The 22,817-nt window shown below is 35.6% G+C and overlaps 1 protein-coding gene across 1 annotated transcript in view; it reads right to left on the reverse strand.

Moving 5' to 3' along the window:
- Positions 1–22,393, reverse strand: part of LOC111050682 (allatostatin-A receptor) — a 383,615-nt gene extending 361,222 nt beyond the window's left edge. The window contains exon 1 of the mRNA XM_039434209.1: positions 21,863–22,393. Within this exon, the coding sequence (XP_039290143.1) occupies positions 21,863–22,329 (467 nt within the window). The 5' untranslated portion in view covers positions 22,330–22,393. The remainder of the gene's footprint in view (positions 1–21,862) is intronic.
- Positions 22,394–22,817: the final 424 nt, after the last annotated feature.

Below are 22,817 nucleotides of genomic sequence, written 5' to 3' on the forward strand. Positions count from 1 at the left end.
TTATCTCCTTATGATTTCACGACTCACGCACCGCTATCTTCTCCTCTATTTTTCATTATCACTCATTGTTGATCCTATTGCTCCATTCCCTTTTATACCCTTTTCAATTATTTTTCCTCCTCCAATATATGGCATCTCTACCTTCATATTTAACTTTTAAAAACGCATTTATCCTTTATCGTTCTTCTAAAACAGACTTTCATTGAATAATCAACGCTTCCTTGTTGTAAAAAGACAGTTGAAGCGACAGAGTGGAATTCCTGATGTTTCACTACAGCGCTGCAAACATTTCAATGATGATGACATTATTTTATGAGCAAATTTAGAGCCGTGGAACTGTGTGCATATAATAAGGGACGACTTTGCCGGTTCCAGTGGTCATAAAATTTTGTGATGACTCTCTTCCACGATGAAGAACACGAGAACACAAGTACACAAGTACACAAGAACACAAGAGCACATAGTACACAAGCGCTATCTTCATCATCTTGAAGCATTGTTTGGGGAATAGCTTATGAGTAAAATGTCTCTGTGAGATATGAATAGTAGCGTGACAAAGTACAAGCTTACATCAATATTGTACATGAAGTGGATTGCAACTTAGTGTGATTCATAGTTTCCAACTATTGACGGGGAGCTGAAAGTTTTAGTTTCTGACTACAACAGTTGAGTGTCAATCTTGATTATCAAATGTTGAATAATTACTCAACAATATGGAGCCATGATATGACATTATTTTGATAACAGGCCAGAACTTTCATTGTGTTTTCAATTTAAATTTAGAATATGTTTCACAACTATTGTGATGGAAGTGTTGTTGGGAAAATAATTGATCTGAAAATAATTTTTGTGGACTTTAAATTGTGTGTGTAAATTGATTCATCAAATCAAAATAACCTGCAGACATAAACCTTTTTTCCTCTCACAATCATTCCAATGATTTGCTTTTTGTGAAAACAAATTATAGAGAATAAAGAATAAATATGCCCAAACTGTCTATAATATCAAAGCATTATAATCACTAGCATTATCGATAACTACGATTGAAATGAATCAATAAATGCAAGTGTCACATTTTTCGAGGCTTTAGACATGATTTGAAGATTGTCTCAAACTTCTGTTTCAAATTTGTGTGAGTGGAAATGACTAAACCATGCAATTAGTTCTTCTAATTGAGATTAAATACACAAACAAGGTTAGAATACATACTAGAATGCATAGATCATATGTATTCTACTTATGCACCAAGATGGATCTATCTTTCCATCCACGTTGATCTAGTCGTCTAACTAGACGGCTGATAACCTGTAAACATGTATTACTGTAAACCTGTATTACAGTAATTATTTTTTCGCCACACTTGGATGTAATGAGCTGGTTTACGAGCGTCATATGGATGCCGAAAGTGATTGTTTTCCGACCAGGCCGATAAAACTTTACGGCCCTAGGGCTGTAAAATGACCTTGAATAACAGCTGATCGTGTCCGATCTCACAAAAATCATAGAGAGATAATTTCATAACGACTGTAATAATCTATATAATTATGTATCGTGAATCGCGGTATTATGTCTATAATATATTTTATAAATACTGTTTCATAATTTAATATTCATTATTGTGTTTTTGATATCAAACAATAGAATACGATGATATCTCCATAGCCTCAACAATATAATGTTGGCAGCATTCTCCATTGTCAGAAAGGTACGTATCGCAAGTAATTAAAAGGTAGTGAAGAATCGAATTTGAAATCAAAGTACAATAATTGTATCAATATTTAAAAGTGAGGTAGAGTAATAATTGTTTCTTTTTTATTATCGAATTCCACTTCTTAATGCAATACAATCAACAATAATAATAAGAAAGTACAGCACAGATCTGAAGTTTAAGGTAAGCCTACTGGTGAAACTCAGCCTTGACTGAAAAATTCCTAGTAATTTTTCCGTAATTCATTATTAAAACTTTTAGATAATTTTTCTTCAATATTAAACCATATAGAGAAAACATTAGGCCCACTCAAGATTGAATCTTCGAATGTTTTCTCTATGATTTAACTATTTTCAGAGCAATATTTTGTTGTGAAAATGCCGGCAAACCGGCTTCAAATTTGCTGCTATACACTATATTATTATAGTAGCCTACATGAGTGTTATCAGTCAGTCCCCTACGTTGAACAATACGCAATGGCCGAGAGCGTAAAGGCGTATTACATCAGAACTCAAAGCTCAGTGAATAACAAACATTATCTAGGTTCGAATCTCGGTCAATTACATTTTTTTTGACGATGAATTTCGACTTTTATTAGCTATTTTTTATATTAGTTACCGTAATTTAAATTTCAATCAATTTTTTAGATATATTTTGAGACAAAACTGTGAAATATGCAATTATATTAATTTTTTTCATCACATTATTTCAAAATAGTAATGGAAATTCTATTCATCCATCTATCCATGAGATATTGCATCGGGTGCAAAGCGCGAGCTATAAAAATTCGAACAATTATCCGAAATATTAATAGTATAAAAATATGGTCACTATTGTAGATTATTAATTAGTAATACTGAAATTAATTGACAACCAAGATTCAAACTATCAAAATAGGCTGTTTGAATTTTATTTATTTTTCAATTTCTTATATATTGGGAAGTTTTTTTTTTGGTGTGGCGAAAAATAGCATTCGCAACACGGGCAAAAATGTTTTTCCGGCTCTCGAACGCTTCAAGTTCTCGACTTCGTCTCGAACTTGAAAACCGCGATCTCGAGCCGAAAAACGTACATTTTCGACCCTAGGTGCGGAATATACTATTTCGCTCCAACATACTTTTTTAACATATAATACTATATGTTGATTTTATATAAAGATTGAGATCATGTTTGTATCCAATCTAACTTGAGGCCAATCCATTTTTGATTCTAAAGTTTTTTTTATTCATAAAGGCAATAATGGGAGACTTCTCTGGTGCACTGTTACTATAAATACATACCACCCTATCCGGTATTCATAGCACTTAAAACTAATTTCACAATTTCCACAGCAGGAAAAATAATTCCATTTCAGCTTAGAGACCTGAAAAAATCTAATTGACACGCCAATCTCCAACAAACACGAAAACAACATGGAGGAATTTAGGTTTGGCACGCTCTCGAAACTTTTCGAATTCCGCGCCACTTGTATGAATTAGCGTTGCTTTGCACACTCAACGTGTATACATACTGGAGGGAATCTGATGAATCGCGAGTTATGAAATAATTGGCTGCTGCGTCAACAGAGATTCACGCATTCATTCCTCAATTCATCCTTTCTGCATACATATTTCATTTTTTGCCGAAAGTGTTGAGTTTTTGAAGTGGCCTTTTCAGAAAAATGAGTGAGTTCATTAAAGTTGCATTCAGTTTAAACTGTCACAATTGTTTGAATCTGAAGTGTTGGTGCAATTTATGAGAAATGCTGACAATTGAAAGTGAATCTCGCCACAGAAGTCTGAAGTGTTGTGTTGTTCAGTAATAAGAGCGTGAGTATAGATAGACTACTACTTGAAAAAGTGAATTGGATTCAATTTATGGCAGCTGATGTTGATTCAAATGCATTCCAGAGTTTTCAAAATCTGTTTTGGAGTGGTTATCGACGGTTATATCCGTCAATTGGATACATTTTAGTGTATCGGAGAAATTTACGGAGACATTTTAGTGAAATGGAGAGTTCTCGATGAATTACCCTTCTTCAGGATGAAAATTGACAGAAATCGAAAAATTCAATGCAAGAATATACAGATTTTACGTACGAACAAACGGTTTTCATTTATTATCTTCTTGCTGGATACATAAAAATTGACTTCAATTGGAAAATTTCATGAAGAGGAGTCATATTCCACTTGCATATATGGAGTACTGAATGGATACTCTCAATGATGAGAAAAAAAATGATTTTAGAGGATACATACTTCAATTTAAAAATAATTTCTCAGAGTCAATATATTTCCAGATAGCAATCGCGAAGACATCAAGCATAAATAGATAAATTAATCAGGAATTTAGTGTGCTGCTGATATAATCTACCTGGTGTTTTAATTTGTTATATTTATGTTCTGCTGAACTCTATTACCGTACTTGCACAAGTCATATTGGTAACTTTTTTCACTTGAGCCCTTGTTTTCCAATGGATCTCTCCTATTCGGTGGAGAAAGAATACCATTGATTCTGATTAAGTTCATACATTATTAAAAGACTGAAAATGCGTGAGAAACTACCGTGAAAGCCAATGAAACTCTATTCGATTATTTACCCAGAAGAACAGAGATTCAAAGCCTGGATTAAGTAAATCATCATATGCGAGTTTCCTAGTATTCTAAAGTAACTTTCGCTGTCCCAGCCATGGTTTTATTCCTGTTCTGTCTGGCATTGATTGGATCACTCCTGATTTTATCACTTATGCACAAGTCATATACTCCTGGGGATATCACCAAAAAATTTGATACAATATGAATGGTTTTTTGAATGAATTTTGAATTTATTTTAATTTTATTGATTCAATTTTCACGTTGAACGATGAACAATGGAGCCCATGTTTTTCAAGTCAATACAACCATCATTAGAATACTTCTCTATGAAACCTAGAGTAAATATATAAAAACATGTTGTTTCCACTTTCTAAAGCGCCTTGAATCAGAATATCTCTTTTACATGTATAGAGAGGAGTATTTTTTAGTCGAACGTGTTTTAGTGAAGCGTTTCCAAGATAGTGTAAAACTAATCAGAGCTTTCTACTTAGCAAGTCCGCTGTGACAAAAACAATGTCGAAATGCCTGGAGAAACCTCGATAAGAAAGTTTTGAAATTATAGCAGCACCTCAGGGAATTGCAAGCGAATGTTTCCTTCCGTAAAGTTGCGATGTGGTTGCGATTACGTTGCTCAGTGATTGGAGTGGTCTCTTTTAAGTTGCCAAGTAGTCTCTCTTAATGTGACCTGGATAAAGTTTGTCATCGTCTGCAGACAAACCAAGAAAACATCTGATTGTACCAATAAATCCGCTGTTATTCCTTCTATTGTTAGTCCTATAATTCTTATATTTGTCATTCGATAACGGTATCTGGATAACGCAGATGTTGTGGATGGATGCTTTGAGAACTTGAAGCATTTCCATTCCTCGACGAAATTATACGATTGAAAGTTTGCACAATGTTTTATGAATGTGAAAGTGAGAGTGCTTCGATAGCTTGGATTAACCATATTGAGCTATAGTATGAATTATTTTGAATTGCCAGCATCGTTATGAATAACGTGAATGCTTCCCATTTAACTTATGCTGACAGTTTAAAGTAAATCTCTCTATAGCGTTATGAAGAAATATAAATATAGTAGCTAAATCAAATTCAAGTAAGAAGGTATAGGAGATAAAATTTGATAATATAGGATGTGCCTTTCCATTTTTGACGAATATAATAATTAATATTCTCAAAAAGAATCGAATAAATATCAACTGTAGATCCATAAACTTCTGATTCAACAACCGGATGTTATTAGGCGACTGTTGGTCATATTTGTATAACTGTTATATAATTATCACATACTAAATTTTATCAAAGGATATTCACAATAATCCAACATTCAGTTCATATCAAGCATCTTGCTCCCAAGTTGCAAATAGGATACTAAACATATGCAGATCAATCCATCATAGTTCCAGACATTCGTATACACAACTCCAACTCCTCTTCCAATATTATACTCTCTCATACCACTATCATACTAATACTACTATTTCTGTACTGGAACTCAGCTTGTTACCCCATTGAGGGGAGGGGACTTTCTCAGCTCCAACTCAGGAATCACTCAGCTGTTGGTTCAATTTCAATCAAAGCCGATTCAAGTTGACACTGCTGAGAAAAGAGGATTAAATGATAGTGTTCTCCTCTTTACTGGATTTTTTCAGAACATAGTAATGGTTTTTCCAGAATGCGATAGCACTTTTGTGAGCGAAAAGAGGAAGAGATAGGAAGAGGGAAGAAGAGAGAGAGAAAATGTGGTATCAAAAAGCCAAAATAGGATTTCTATTCTGGAAAAATAACTCTGATGCAGCAGAATAGAAAGGAATGATATTTTCATATCATCTAGGAACAGACGTGACATTCTAATGGGCGAATAGTTTTTTCTTGTCTTCTAATACGGTATCAAAAAGTCAAAATTTGATTTCTGTAGTGAGAAAGGAGAATACTAATGCATAATAATAGAAAGAGGAATCCCGATACTTTCACGGGATAGATGTGATATCTTTATACTATCATCAATGGATAGAGAATATCCTGATAAAATACAATCATTCTAATACGATATTCTGTTACAGATGATCGGAAAAAGGATCCAAATAATGAATACAACATTCTATTACCATTAGTGAACAGAAAAGCTTTCTAATACTACATACCATCAAAGAGTGAAAATAGATACTCTGATACAATAAAATGATTCAGAATCCTCTACAAGCACCAGAACTTTGGTTTCGCATTTGTGAGAAATTGGATTAGAATCCTACATGCGCTTTAGAGATACGCTTTACAAAGCATATTATTCAATCATCCCTTTGAAACTGACAACATCAATTTCCACAACAGACTGTTTATTTAAAGACTTGAAAGGTCGATGCATTCTGACTGATATCTATAATGGGTCAGCATTATTGATTAACGCCTTTGAATCAGTAATTATAAACTAAATAATGTCATGTTGGGAGTCTGTGGGGCATTGATCATCGAATAACATTGGTTTGAAATTTATAAGCCTACCTTTTGTAAGTTGTTCATTACTGTATTTCAACATAATTTCACCAAATTCAAATTATTTATTTGCATTTTCATTCATCTACATTACTTTTCACAACATGTACAGAATTTCACCAAGTACATTTACAAATGTCCTATTGGTATATTTTCAATACTATGACTATGGCAATAATATAATTGATTTTATGTCATGAAAGGATTTAAGAAAAGAGAATTATCCTACTATTTCAAAGATCAATAATATATCATACCACTTATCTTCCAATCAATATCAGTTACTGGAGTAATCTCAGTTAAACTGATATCTTATCCAATCTCGGATAAGCTGTTATTAAAATTTCAGGAGTATCGATCAAGTGAAAACAATATTTGAATAACAAACATAACTGCTGTAATTTCGATATTCTATTCTTGTCGGCGTCAATCTACAAAATTAGATTGAATCAACTGTGCACTGTAAAATTCCCATCCTTTGTTCTACTATCTACTGCCTCTCCATTTTTTTCAAATATTTTGTCACTATCAGAATCTTGCAAATTTCCTTCTACCCTTTATGACGTCAGTTGGTCTGTTTCGCCCATTAATGGAAAATCTTTGCGTCCATTCAAGTTCTGAATGTGAAGCCCTGTATGTGAAACTGTCTCGAGGTCATACTTCTATTGTGAGAGTAGATGAGAAAAAATATGGAAATTGCGGAAACCTATCATAGGACCAGGCATCTCTTTTTGTCCAATTTTATTTTCTGGTTTTATTTTTTCTATACATCGAGGTTGTAAGCCTCAACAAGCTTATATTTGTTGATATTGGATTAATTTCAAATTATGTACACATAGGTGATCTTGGTTAGGGTATTTACGTGTTCCTTTTCATCCAACCTTTTAAAAAACAAGGAAAAACTCCTTTTTAAGAGATGTGTCGAGTGAGGTGTGAGCTAAAGTCTCTTCAACTCTTCAATTTTGCGTGTAGAGGATTAGGAGCTCGCCGTGCGATTCGGCTAATTAGGGTTGTCACTTGCGGAGGGTAAGCATCACATGTTTTTAAACGTCCCCGAAATGAGGCCTTCTGTTCTCTGTTTTTGACATTCACGCACTTTTTATGGTCGAATCGCTATTAAAAAACACTCACTCATCGGATTCAGATCAAGGAAATCTCAAAACCGTTATATCACACAATCACAATATTTCACAAAAGTTCTAGTTAGGGCAATAGAATTAGGGCACTGGTTAAAGCATGGAATTTCAAGTTCTTTGACTTAGCTGTCCAAGCAGTAAAAAGCTATGTTATAATTGTGATGGATTAAGAGAGAAAATACACCACCTATAGTGAAGGAACAATAATGTTGAAAGCTGAATTCATTCATTATTACATACACAAATTCAAAATTATCATGAGACGAAGAACATGAAAAAATTCATTTTTAATTTCAATCCCGGTTGATTCATCTATAACAATTAATCACGGTTAAAATTCAATAGGCTTATTCGCAACTTAGCCTTTTAATAATTTCCAGATTCTACTTATCAGTCAACTGTCAGCAATGGATTACAGATCCGTTATACTTCCAGAACTTATCTTAAAAAGGTGATATATCATTAATTCACCCAAAACTAGAATTATAATAGTAAATAAATTTCACCCCAAACCCAAACCTCTTTCCTAACAATCATCACTATAGAACAATTAATTCCACGGAACTTTGAACACTCTTGTGGGACGATGAACAATGTTGGTTCAACAACCACATCAAGAGAAAGAGGAGGCAGCGATAGAGATGGTTAGAGAAAGAGACGTTGGAAGAGAATGGCTATTTGTCTTGACTTTGTACGATAGACAGGTAAGGATAGTCTCACACCCTGCTCTGATAGAATGAGTCTGAACTATGAAGGGTTCTTCCTGAGGGAGCTCAATCAACACTTCTGGCTTTGTACTTTCTCTCCTCTCTCTCACATCCTCACCTCATCAATTCTCCCTCCCACCCTCGTCTCGAACTGTGGATGGGCAATAGACAGTCCATTCAATTTCCTGAGTGAATTCTCGCTAAATACACAGGAATTCGGTGCTGTTTGGGAATTAATTGAAATTGTATTAGGGCTAGTCCCTTGGCGACTCTTTAATGCCTTGATGAAATAACAGTGGTAGTAGTTCGTCCCCTCGCCGCCAGGGGCTGCTTACTCCCAGGCTGTATACCTGTACTCATTTACAAACTTACTATGAGGTTGTGCGGTTGTATACCTATATAGCTGCAATGTCACCAGATAGTTGCTGCTTCCACTAAACATATACCTATATCTATAATTACAAACGCAGTGTAAATGGAGAAAGTTGTGGGGTTCTATGTGTATATATTTACAAAGTACCGAATAGGAAGTGACCGAATACCTATATTCAAGCCAACTATAAATGTTTGGGAGTTGAGCTGTTATATATTTGCGAAGCAGACAGTAGACGGTTGTCACAAGTTGTGAGTTGTGACTTGTTCTCTGAAATTATCGGCAATTGAGTAGAGTGCTGGTTTTGGGTGAAGGCTGATGATGACAGTCCCAAGACAAAGCATTCAATTAATTCATTACATTTGTCAGATACCGATCAATTCAATGGAATAGATGACAGAGTTGGACTGGATGATTGTTAGAGTTCCTGGCTTTGACAAATTGACATGATTAATGTCCTCAAGTTTGGGAAGCTGCAATTTTAGTTCAAATTCTACTCAATTTCATTCCCACAAACACAGAAAATACAAAAATGGATGATGCAACAAACAAATTCAGTTATTCTTGAATTATACTATAATATCGTGGGTACTGAGCTTTTCTCGAAAGAACAAAGGGAGATGGACATTTGAAAAAATTACCTCACTGGCTTTACTACTACAAATGAACTTTGAGGACTCGGTCTATTGGGTTTTCCAACATGAGCCAGAAAATATAATGGCATACTTAAGATTGTTAATCTATTACAATTATTGGAATATTTCATTACATTATCGTTGACTTACTGAAATTATCATCGAACTGCACTCTCACTAATCTTCTAAAACTCTTTATAAAATTGAATGAAACAATAATAATTTTACAAATTCTGGATGGTTACCATACTCTCCACCAAATTTGACACGTTCAATGTAGGGAAGCACCCATAAGTCGGAAGCTACCTCTGGATTCAATATTATCCCAGCCGTGGCTTGATTGGAACTGCCTTATCCACGCAAATTATGTTTACTCTCCACCAATAGTCCGATCACTTGGAGACAGAGATTAATTCCGTCAAATTTGTAATAATCATTATGGGGCAAAGAAATACTCCCAAATTCTAGAGTATTCTCTATCTCTAATGGAAATACAGTACCGTGAAAATACTTCAACCCTGCATGAATTTGGAAACTGATCGTCTCCAATATTGTGAAATCTGCAAATAATTGGCCGCTATCCTGTTTTTTTCATAATGTCAAATATTTTTGGGATTTACATTATGGATATTCTCTTTCTACACTTCATTGGATTGAACCATTTCCCCCATTTTCGTGGAAAAAAGGAAAAATATCTTGAGCGGTTATCGAAATACAAAATAAACCCTGAAAATGTTGGCGGCCATCTTGTTTTCGTGGTGTTTGCCTGTTATTTCGACTTTCAATGCTCGTTCAATCTTGATAAAGTGACAATCGATTTGTAATAGAAATCACTACATGAAGTTATTTTTTAAATGTTCTGTAACATCGAAGGTATTTTTATTAGATGAATAAAATTTCAAACAGCCTTAGATCAAGTTATTATTCTTAAAGGAACATATTAATAATTTGTTTGTTTATAGGTGAGGATATGATGAATTTATTGATAAAATTGAACGGTGATAGGAACTCGTGCCTAGCTTAAAGTATACGAACATTGTTCAGTAAAAGGAGTTTCAAGTTTCAACCAAGTTTTAAGTTTCAGCTTGATTTTTTGAAGTTGAAGTGAGTTCTATTGACGTCTATCCACTAAGATCCTTCTCATTAGTAGGACTCAACAACCTGGGCTTCATTTTCTCATTGTTTAGCAGCAGAAAATAATTTCCATTGTTGATTCATCACTGTCAACAATCCAAACTCCTGAAAGAAACACTGAAAAATGAGCAAATAACACCAGAAAAAGTGAAACTCGCTCGCGTTCAGTACACGGTGCTTCAACACAGGAATAAACGCCGGAAAATTATATTGACAGACATCTTCAAAATTTTGCTGCAACTTTGAATATGCAAATTATTACAAGATGCTGGTGCTTTCTGAAAACAAACACGGTTGCTATGGTAACGGCCGTGCGCCCATTTAGCAACAGTAACAGCAGATAAGGTTACCAGCTGCCAGCTGAAAACAGAATGGATATCTGAGCACTTTTATCCTTTACTTTACTCTTCACGTATACGTGCTTCTTGTTTTCATGCTTTTCCCTGCCGTTTGTTGTTTCTCTTCTTATAATTATTTATCTTCTTATACTCATTTTTCTTATTCTTCTTCTACTTCTTCTTCTTTTGACTTTCGTCCATTCACTTCTTCCTCCATCTCTTTCACATCCATTCTCTTCAAGCATAATCTTCTCCTTCGCATCATCTTCGGTACAAACATTCTCATCTCGTTCCACTTCTTATACATAACATTCCTCCCAAACTCTTCTCCTCCTTCTCCTCCTCTTGTTCCTCCTCATCCTCCTCCTAATCCTTCTCCTCCTCTCATTCCCGATCATCACATTCCTCCAACTCCTTCATCTTCCACTATTTCCTCCATTCTACTCGCTCTCTTCTTATCCAATCTCCTTTTTCGTCTCTCTCTCAATTCCTCTTCAAGGATACCTTATTTCAGTACGTGATCATAAAAATAGTCGAGCTACTGAAGTGGTATAAAATAGAACAAAGACGAGGGGTAAGATGGAGTAAGATGGGTGAAGTTTAAGTGGATTTTGTTGCAGGCAGATCAGTGCACCTTATTTTGCTAGTTCAATCATGTCTGCTGCAGAAATATCGGGAAGAGACACAGACGACCAAAAATGTCATTATTATTTGTGAAGACTTTGCTTGGCTTCTCTGTAAATCATCTTTTGGTAAGTTCCCCTCTATCCATTACTGTCTCTTTCTCTCTCTCTCTTTTTATCCCTCTCTCTCTCTTTCTCTGGAGCAGAGGTTGCTCTCTGAGCATTTTCATCTTAAATCCCTCAACAAGCTTTGTCTTTTGTGCACTCTCGACTCGCAGAGGACATCACAACCGGAAAGTAATCATAGTACTTTTCTCTGTGATCCAGTAACAGCAGCTGTGATGTCACCATTTCCCACCGTCACCTTTTCTTCCAAGTCTTCGCATCTACTTTCTTCTTTCCCTTTTTCCTCTTCTTTCCCTTTTTCCTCTTCTTCTTCTTCTTCCTCTCTTTTCCCTCTTAATTTTCCTTTTATTTTCTTCTTTGTTTAATTCTTTCACCTCTAAATTACAGTTAAATCTGAACGATAGCTAACCTTCATATAAGGCGATAAAAAAGCAAATTGGCAACAGTGCTTCCCTATTATTTGTACTGACTCCTACGTGAAACCAGAGACAAATCAATAGTAGCATTCGTTTCTCCATGGTGAAACTCACTGCAGTAATTTCTTGTCAATTATAGTCCTCCGTAGTTCTTTCTGTTATTATTTTCGATCATATCCTTTTCTCCCTCACACACCTTTTCGGCTTTTCCCACTCTTCCTTCCCCATTTCTCTCTACTTATTCGTCATTTTATGTATCTTTCTTCCTGCTCTACTTCTTCTATTCACTTCTTCCAATCATAATTTTCGTCTTTTAAAGCATGTGCTTCCCTCCTCATCTTCCGCATTTTAACCTCGTGCTTTGCTTCCTCATTCTCTCTTTGTTATCTATTATTGCTCATCTTCTCATTCTCATCCAAGTATCTACCTCTAATTCTTGTTTGCCCTGTATTCTCTTGTTCAACAATAATTCTCTATCCACCTTTCAAAAATGCTTTTACACCACTACCTTCTCTTCCCAACATCCCCAACAATAGTCAATCCCCACCACAATCCTTTGAAACAGTCCACGTTCTTTGTTGTGTTTTGGTTTATATCGTGCCTGGCACCAGATTGATGTAGGCTACACCCCACAATGCAGACTCACATCTGGAGTAAATGAAGAATCCAGGCTTCTTTTCAGATTACTTATCTACTCTTGCTCTTTGGAAGGGATAATGCGTTTGAGAGTTTTAGAAGCTGTCTTATCAATGGAATTAATGTTCACGCGTAATTTCATTGTTAGTGATAAGGGGAGGAGAATATTGTTATTCTCCATTGTTGATTTTTTGTAACTTGTAGGAAGAATCGGAGAACCATTGTTGAAAAGCTGTGGTATATCGTAGAATCTACCTAGAATGAAGCTTAATTATCATTAAATCATCGGCTGCTGAAAGAGTCAAAAGCTGATGATGACCTGAATACTCTGTATAATTTCCGGTATTCAGATAACAACAACTTTGTAAGTCTTCATACAAAATGATTTCTTGAATAAAACGTTTATTCCTCTTCAACAATTGAATAACTCACTATTTTTATAAATTCTGTCAACTTGAAAGGGTAGATTTTTTTCGAGGAGGTCGAGTTATTGTTTCTGAATGAATTGGTTATTATTTTATTCTGTTGATAGAATCCACTGATCGACATTCCCACAAAATTACATCCAAAGAACTCTGAAATTAAAAACAAGTATTTAGTTTGTCCTATAAATTTTAGTTTGTTACTTCATTTTCCAGTTTCTGATGAAAAAATTGAGAATGCGACTCAATTTAGAATAATTTTCCACCAATTGGAAGATCAAGAAAGAGGCATGAAAACATAGTTTATATGTTTCTTATTTTTATCGTGTTGATCTGATCAAAAAATTAATAAATAAGAAAATACTTTTCAATCAATGAATGAATCGATGAATAACGAATTGTCGAAACAACAATCTCACACAAGCCTTTTCACAGATACTGATTTTACATCCTAAGCCCTTATTCTACAGTTAAGCCTCGCACACACACATCGATTTTTGTTCGTACGATATTTTGCCGTCCTTATGAATTCTATCAGATTAAACGGAACTTGACACCCATCATCTGTTTGAAATCATCTGTTTAATCTAATTGAATTTATAAGGACGGCAAAATACTGTACGAATAATAATTGATGTGTGTGTGCAGGGCTTTACTGTACAGCTTAAAGCTTATTCCACAGCTTATTGTGGAGAAGGCGAAGAGATTGAGTGTGAAATTTAAAATTGCCTCCATGTGAGAATCGTTCAAACGTTGATTGAAACCGCGTTAATTGCTTGATGTCAAAAGGCAAAGTTGAAAGGAAGGTTGGCTGAGTTCAGACTGACTGACTACGTGTGGTTGACGCTGGTTTAGGGTTGACCAGCCCCAAAACCCCCGTCTGTTTATTGAGAAGACCGCCAGACTGCGCCACTGATCTATTGGGAGCATTGTGCCCAGCTGATTTATGATGTGGTGCCGTCCCCACTAATCTGGCATAGCTGCGAAATCTGGAAAATGCACTCGCTAGCTTTTCCGGGGAGCGGGGGAATGTCACGCTTGCCTGGAAAACTTCCAAAATTCTCCGCCAGAGACTTTGTTAGAAGATTTAATTAAGTTGAACGGTGGGAGGCTACCTCTTTCAGTAGTAGTAGGTGTTCACTGATTATGGGGAAGTGGAGAAGTTGGAGGAGGAGGAGGAGGAGTTGAAGGGGGAGGAGGAGGAGTAGTAGTGTGGAAGGTGGAGGAAGATACAAAAGTGGATGAGGAGTAGGAGGAGTAGGTGGAGGAGGAGGAGAAAGAGGTTGTGGTGAAGAAGGAGCCTCCTCCAGAAGGAGGTGGAGGAGATGGTGGTGGGGAAGAAGGAGGTGGAGGAGGGAAACATGATGGTAGGAAGGAGGGGGGAAGAGGAAGAGAAGTAGAAGAGCAAAAAAGAAGAGGAAAAACAGAATTGGGTTCGAAGAGGTGAAGGAGAAGCAGAAGTAAGTACTTCTTCTCGATTAAACGCATATTCTGAAAATAATGTGAATCGAAGAAGAATGTAGAACTAGAATTAGACAAGTAAGAAAGAGCATAAGGAGGTGGTGGTAAAGATGGTTAGGATGTGGAAGAGAAGGAGGAGGAGGCGGTGACGATGAAGAAGAAGAAGGTGAATGGTGTGTTGGCTGAGGAGAAGGAATGATAGTGGAAGGTGAAGGAGGAGTTAGAGGAGTTGGAGGAGAAGGAGTAGAAGCAGCAACAGGAGGAGAAGAAAGAATAGGATAAGGTGGAGGCTGTGAAGGAGGAGGAGGAGGTGGTGGAGTTGGAGGGTTGAGGAGGTGGAGTTGGAGGGTTGAGGAGGAGGAGGAGGTGGAGGAGGAGGAGGAGGAGAAGGAGTTGGTGGAGGAGGAGCAGGAGGAGTAGGAGTAGGAGGAGGAGGAGGAGGAGGAGGAGGAGGAGGAGGAGGAGAAGAAGCAACGGGAGGAGAAGAAAGAGTATGCACTTTCTTCTTTCGATTAAACGCAAATTCGGAAACGAAGTAGATTGAAGAAGAATGGAGAGTGGAATGGAGAACAATGGAGAGGCACAATGAGCCTGAATTGTTTCCGACTTGGAGGTAGCTGCAAGAATTTATAACATGCGGCGTTTATTAGATACGCCTACGCGTTTTCTGCAAGTTTTCGAGTTGTCTCTATCTCTTTTCTGTCAATCTTCTGTCACATTCTTCATCACTCATCATCCCCTTTCACAATCCCATCTTTTCCCATCTTGAATATCATTCAAATTATGACTGTGATATAAATTAGATTTCCATGTTTTTTACGTAGCCTGGCAACTCGAGAATGATTATCAATTATTTTGTAATTTATTTCCAATAAATAACATCATTATTACACAAGAATGGATAATAAATTATTTGTTTACAGAAGATGACACGCATTTTTTTTTTTTTTTTTTGTACAGTATGAGAGAGATGATTATGATGTGGATGCATCCACACTTACAGTCGGGTTGAGAAACATCGAAAAGTGGTTTTGAAACTCATCACAATAGGCTTATGTTAGTGGATCAGTACTGAAGCAGTCTACGAAAACAACGCTACTTTTTAATAAGTTCTTCACAAGCCATATGCAGTACAATGGAATAAAGTTCGTAATTTACTTCCCTTTAAGTGAAGCTTGTATTCTTTGAACTCCGTACAAGTAGCAGGTCTAATGGTTTAGGACTATTGGGATCTTTTCAGTAATGATCTGCTGAAATACTGGATTTGGAATAGAAGAAATAAAGTTAATGAAATCCCACAGACTCAGATTTTAAAAGGTTAAAATTTTTTTTTTGTAGTTGAGAAGTTGATATTGTGGTAATTATTCATATTGAATGAAAAATACTAAGAAATTGTCAAAAAACCACTGATTCATTGATAATTAGAAAGACCGGTTTCGGTTATTACACCATTGTCAATCTCTGATAAACTCTTTCCTTTAAGTGAAGTTTGTATTCTTTGAACTCCGTACAAGTAGCAGGTCTAATGGTTTAGGATTATTGTTTATCAGAGATTGACAATGGTGTAATAACCGAAACCGGTCTTTCTAATTATCAATAAATCAGTGGTTTTTTGACAATTTCTTAGTATTTTTCATTCAATTAAAAATAATTATTACACAAAGAATTATTGGATTCCATAATGGTTCACATTCAAATGAGGTCTGCCACCTTCCTCTTTAGAACATACTCATCTCATAAAATAAAATAGAAGAAACGTTTATTGAACCAAAAATTCTTATAAATTGCAGTCATACAAGACAATAATAATTATAGCTACAGAAACTATATTACCCAATATGGGTAATACTGTAGTTATACCTAGAGTAACAATTTTTTATACTGTATCCCTGTTTTATGGGACATGTGTGAGAATTTATTATTTTAACATATTTAATCGTGTTATCATATTCAGTTTTCCTTCTCACACAAGCATGTTACTCTCTTCCTTGACCTATATTCTTAGAACAAACTAGCATTTTTTCTTCCAACATCCTCCATCTTCTTCCCATTTGATTCACCAATCCATAATAAGTACCATTCATTTCTAAACTCATTCCATTTTCCATTATCTAGAGTAGAGAGGAAGCAGCTTGCTGTATGGAATCTTGCCATTTTTGGCCGAAGACCAAATAGGATCATACAAGCAACGGTTTCTTGAAAGAGCACTCTCATTCAATTTTCGTTTCATTATGTGCTAAGAGCTGCTATGAGATAATTTATGAGTTTTTATGTTTTTTTTAGAAAGAGAGGATCTGGTTGCAATGACTACTAATCAGGGGCATCTGGAGTGAGTAACTCGAATGTAAGTTGGAATCAGTTACTTTGTTCAATTTGCTTTTTTAAAGTTCCTCCAAGTTCTAATCTCATGTTTTCAATAGAGATAATAAAGTCAATCAGTGAGATTCCAGTTGAGTAAGCCTAAAAGGATGCAATAACCATTCAAAAAAACAAGAATTCATAATGAAATAGAAGAGAAATACAAGTTTTCGTAAAAATCAGAATACAGAGAGCAGTAATACAACAGTTACTAAAATACGACAGGTTACATAATCCTTCGGGCTCTGCATCACAAATAACTGCTATTATTTCATCATATCACCAATACAGAGGATTTCCAGAGGTTTTTCAAAACTTATAAGTGAACATTCTTTTATATTATGCAACGCAGAATGTTTTTGAACCCGGTACATGCTCACGGTACTGATCTGTACTTTCTGTATGGAATTCAGAAATGAGAATCAAAATAAGGATTTATACTGATTATTATTGAATAGTTCAGTATTTGAGCGAATTTTCACAAGAATCATTGCCTCATCACAACATTAAACTTGGAAAATGAATATTATTCAGATGAAGAATCAAAATATTCAGTTGGGACTTTGAAAAAACTGTTAATGATCAAAAACCGAATTGTGAATTTTCATTACCATTCATAATTTGTCGAGTATCTTGATATAATAAACATTTTTTTGATCTCGAATATGAACCCAATTCGTTAGTGGAGACATATTGAATATTTATGGAGGGACACCGTCGAATTTGAATTTAGAACACGATCTGTTTCCTGTTTATGAATATTCTACTTTGTGGGGAAGAGGATTTTATTCACCATTGATGATTATTATATTATTGATGGATTGGTCACACCATACCTACCTGCTTGATTAGTTGTCGAGGTAACATTTTAAATTGTGCGAGAAAATGAGATCGAGAATGTCCATCATAGTTTATTCAGTTTCCACTTATACTATGTTTCTTACAAACAGGTATATTGAGCCTATGAGAGTAAGATTTCGTCTTCTAGTCTTCCTTTCATCACACCATTAAAGAATGAATTGTTCTTGCACCAGTTATAATCATTTTTTGCAGGAGATTCGTATTGAAAACTTGAATCTTGAATTTTACTTATTGAATAAGACAGTACTACACTATTCTTCAATGATAAAATGTTTTGAAATAAATACTACAACTGAATTCTCAACAATATAAAGGTTCTCTTGTCAAAATGGAAAATTGTGGGATCGACAGTTAGATGAAGTGGTGGAAAAAGGGGAATGAAAAGACATAAGCTCAAGAAAATGTGAAAATAAAAAATTATTATTAGGAACTTATGATGAAATGAGAATACGATTGTCGGATGGGAAAATCAAAAAAATATTGGAGAAGATGTGCAGGTTTATTACTGTTGGATGAAGTTGGGAATTGAGTAATAACAATGCGAATGAATGTGAAAGGAGATATTTATACTAAGTAGCATTGCTAAGAACAGGTAAAATGGTATACAGAATGGTGGAGAATACCACCTACGCCTAATGAATACGGAGAGAATACCATTGAAAGTCTTTGAATGGACTCCAAATCAGCATCAAAAGCGAGGTAGGCCAGGAAAATATGAATGGTCAATGTTGGAAAAGAGATGAAATGCAGAGGTTTGCGAGACGATGACTGGAGTGATAAGGAGTGATGGCGGAGGGGGTGCGAGAAACGACTTCAAGTTGTAAAAACTTGTGAAGAAAATCAATTGAAAATTCAATGTATTGACGCTATCCTCATTTTTTCTCTGACATAGATTCATCTCTTCTCAACCCAAATCTTCGGAACATCTCTTCAAACATCACTGGTGGATTATTGAGAATCAAGAGCAAGAGCGGATGAAGAAATAAAGGTTTTAGGAGCAGAGAGGACTACAGAAATAGGGTTCGAATGGTTGCAAGATGGATAAGCGATTTATAAGCAAATCAGAGTGGAAGATGATAGAAAGAAACAGATCGAGAAGAAATAAATAGAAGTGCTGGGTCATAAATCTTCATCGGTTCACCTCGGAGACATATTGAATGACAGCAGCTTACCTAATGGACTTACATATGAGAGAGGTCCTCGCATCAGTGTGATAGGGCAATGATCTCGTTGGAAGTATGCAACACTTTGGTTCTTCGGCTGGGGCGTTGAATTCAAATTGACCAATTGACTAATCAAAGTTGACAATTTCAACTGACGAAACAAGATCCTAATCTTAAGTCACACCTAGAAACTATTCGAAGTGATTGACTTGTCGCGCAGATTTACTGGTTATGTAACATATTATAAGAAAATCCAGGTTTTTATTCAAATATCTCATTTTCAGTGATATCTTCTTAGGCTTTATTCTCTTGTATTTCATCATATTTCTTACTCTTTACTCATTTCAACCTCGTCAAAACAAGAAACATTCGATGATAATATTGTTTTTGAGATCATTGCGCTCCCCTATATTGATTTTACGTGCTTTTATAACTTGATTTGATGAAATCTATTATTTTCAAATGTTGGCTCCAGTTCTATAAGAGCTTGTAGTTCTATTCCAACATGAAATTATTCTGAATTATTCTAACATTCATTTCTCCACATGTTATCTGATTCTTGGCAAATTATGATTAAATGAGGAGGGAGCGATAAATAGTTGGAACAGTGGTTTGGTGACTTTGAAGAAAAACAGATTTGACTGTTCAGTATTTCGAGAACTTGCATTCTTCATTCTTTATTGATTCATACAACAAGTATATCATCAAAATTGATAGGGAGAGAAAAAATAAGGTAACCTTGTGCTATTCCTCTCCCAAATTCAGATGAGGTTACACATAGTCCAAAATAGGTTAAGTCTTGTAGTTGTTCACTTCACAAAATTTTCAGTTCTTGAAATCAAACTTGAACGCCAATTGCTTGGAATTGAAGTAATTGTTCCATACAATAATGAGATTTCATTCGAAGATCTCAATTCAAATGTATTCTACAATATTTCGAAAAAAAATCATGTCAAGAATGACGAATAAAATGATAAAATTTGTGAAATATGCTATTGAATGATCTAGGAGAAGAAAAAAGAGCACATATTTTTCTTCATGATAACTATCTTCAATAATTCAAATTTGAATAGATAATGATTATCTTATTGTAAATTCTGGTGTAATAACGTGAATTTCAGTCGAAATCATTCATATTGCAATTTAAATAAGAATACTAAACAATGAACAAAAATTGATAATATAATGTAACATACTGATATCAGATACACGATTTTCCCTGATTTATGATGTAATCCTTCGTTGTAACTTTACTGATGTAGGCGTGTGATTGGAAACATTTCTACGAAGTTCAAGCTTGAACCAATAATTGTGAATAGTGTTATACGGCGCTTCATTGGACTCAAAGTGACTTCAGGAATCCCTCGAAACTTCAATAGCTGTCTCATCTAGTTACACGAGGAAACAATAATTAGGTGTTATAATCTGGTATTCAATTACTGAGACGAAGCGTTTGAGTCTAGTCTGGAAGGCAAAGGAAATTCAATTTTCCAATGTGTTATCAGCTCACGTTCTAGTTTACAAATATTTATTTTCGTGGGATCATGGGAGAATATTGATCTAAGAAATGATGAAACGGAAAAAGATGAAACAATTGCTATAGCAAAATTGCTATTCAATATTGAGCGTTCAATATACCTCATTTTTGGGTTTCACGATGTGTAATCAACATAATTTATTTTGAAATTTTGAAGTTAATTAAAGTTTATTAATGTAAGTCTGCGTCCAAAATGATGGATCGCGTCCAAAAAATGATGCAGTAAATGTCCAATTACAGAAAATCAGGAGATTTTTCTCAGAAGAGCAGCTAATTCAAATTAAACTATATCCTGTTAATATATGAATGCATTTTTCCATGGATACGAGTATTCGGATCATTTCCACGTTGGATAGAGTTGCAGGGTTGCAGATTACTTCCTCGTGAGATAATATTCATCTTCATTTTTTTTTTTAACTTGATGATTCATCTCTGTATGTTTTGAGAGAGCAACTCAACTTCCCGTCGTATCGTATAGCGCACTTGCTTCTCCCATGTAAGTTGTCCTATAGGTCCCTACTGGAATTAATAAGTCTACTATAGGACCATTAAACTATACCTTTCCCGAATACAGATTCAAATTCAAGTACCAAAGTTTTATCAGTATTTGTATTAATAAGTTTTATACAAAGTATCTCTCAGAAAACTATGTGCGCATTGATTGAATAAAACGTTAGTAAAAACCACTTGGAAATACTCTACAGTACTAAATAATAGCATCTTTCAAAAACTTCTCAAGCTCGGTTATCAATATCGAAATATTAATACAATATTGATATTGTAATACTTATAATAGAATATTGTGTTTATTCATTCTAATAATCTATTAAAAAGTAGCAACTCTAAGAAACATTTTGATAATATATTCGAAGAATGACGGGAACAAAGATCTGTATTTCTCAAAACGCCACACAAGATAGTCTCTCTCTGAACTGTGCAAGTAATGGATTTTAAATACATTTATTATGGATATATTATACGAAATAGCTTTTCACATAACATTTCCAGAACATTTATCATACATAGTATTCAAAGAGTACTCTTTGAGTACTATGATAAATGATCTGATGATAATTTGAGGATTTTGGATAACATATCAAACATAATGCACAATATAGTATTTATTGAGAATATTTGAATAAAAGTTGGTTTTGTGGCTCACCTGTCCAAGGACATGAGCACCAGAGTGTAGACACTGGCGTAGGCAGTCACACAGATCAGGTACTGCACAGTCTTACACCAGAAGTCACCAAAAGGCCAGAACGGCAGTATATAATCAGTGGCCGTGAACGGTACACAGAACACAATAAACAGTAAATCAGCCACTGCCAGATTGATAATCAGTAGGTTGGTTGTAGATCGCATCTGTTGGTTAGCTGCTACCACAATAACAACCAGCAGATTCCCGAAGAGACCGAGGAGCACGATGATTCCAAACAGTATGGGAACTGCTATGGATACGATCTTCTCCATCACCGTGAAACTGTCGGGGTCTCCGTTGTCCTCGGGGGTGGAGATCGAGGAGGCGTTCTGACAGAAGGCGACCTCAGACAGGTTGGTGAGGTTGAGACAGTTGTTGTACATGAAGACGGGGATGCCGACTCCCATTACGTTCGGGGGTACCGCCATTCTGAAGGGGACGGAGCGTAGCTCCCCTAGAACCTTCCTTCACGACGGTCGCGCGCCAACTGAAGAATCGGAGACTCCCGCCCTTAGGTGGCGCGTCGCTCCCACACTGATACCAACCTTGCGGCGCGAATTCGACGGCGCAGGTTAGGCAACACGGGTGTCATTCATATTTCCAGATGTGTGTGAGGGGTTGTAGGTGGGTTGAGATAAGTGAGGAGTTGGGCCGATTTCCTAGAATGTGTGGGTGGTATATTCCTGTGGAAATCTTGGTGATGAAGTTTTAGACTTGAGCTCTCCTTGAAATCTAGACTTAGTTGTTACGGGTTCCTATAAATTGAGGATGACTGGAGTTCACACGAAAAACCCCATCTCGAATGTGGGTGGTATAATATCTAGCTCCTTTGATAGTTGACACATTTTGAAGGCGTTTATGTTGATACCTAATGGTGAGTAGCCCCAGTTCTGACTAACGGTTTTCAACTTGTTAT

Source organism: Nilaparvata lugens, chromosome 8 (genome assembly GCF_014356525.2).
Source record: "Nilaparvata lugens isolate BPH chromosome 8, ASM1435652v1, whole genome shotgun sequence".
NCBI classification, from domain to species: Eukaryota; Metazoa; Arthropoda; class Insecta; order Hemiptera; family Delphacidae; genus Nilaparvata; species Nilaparvata lugens.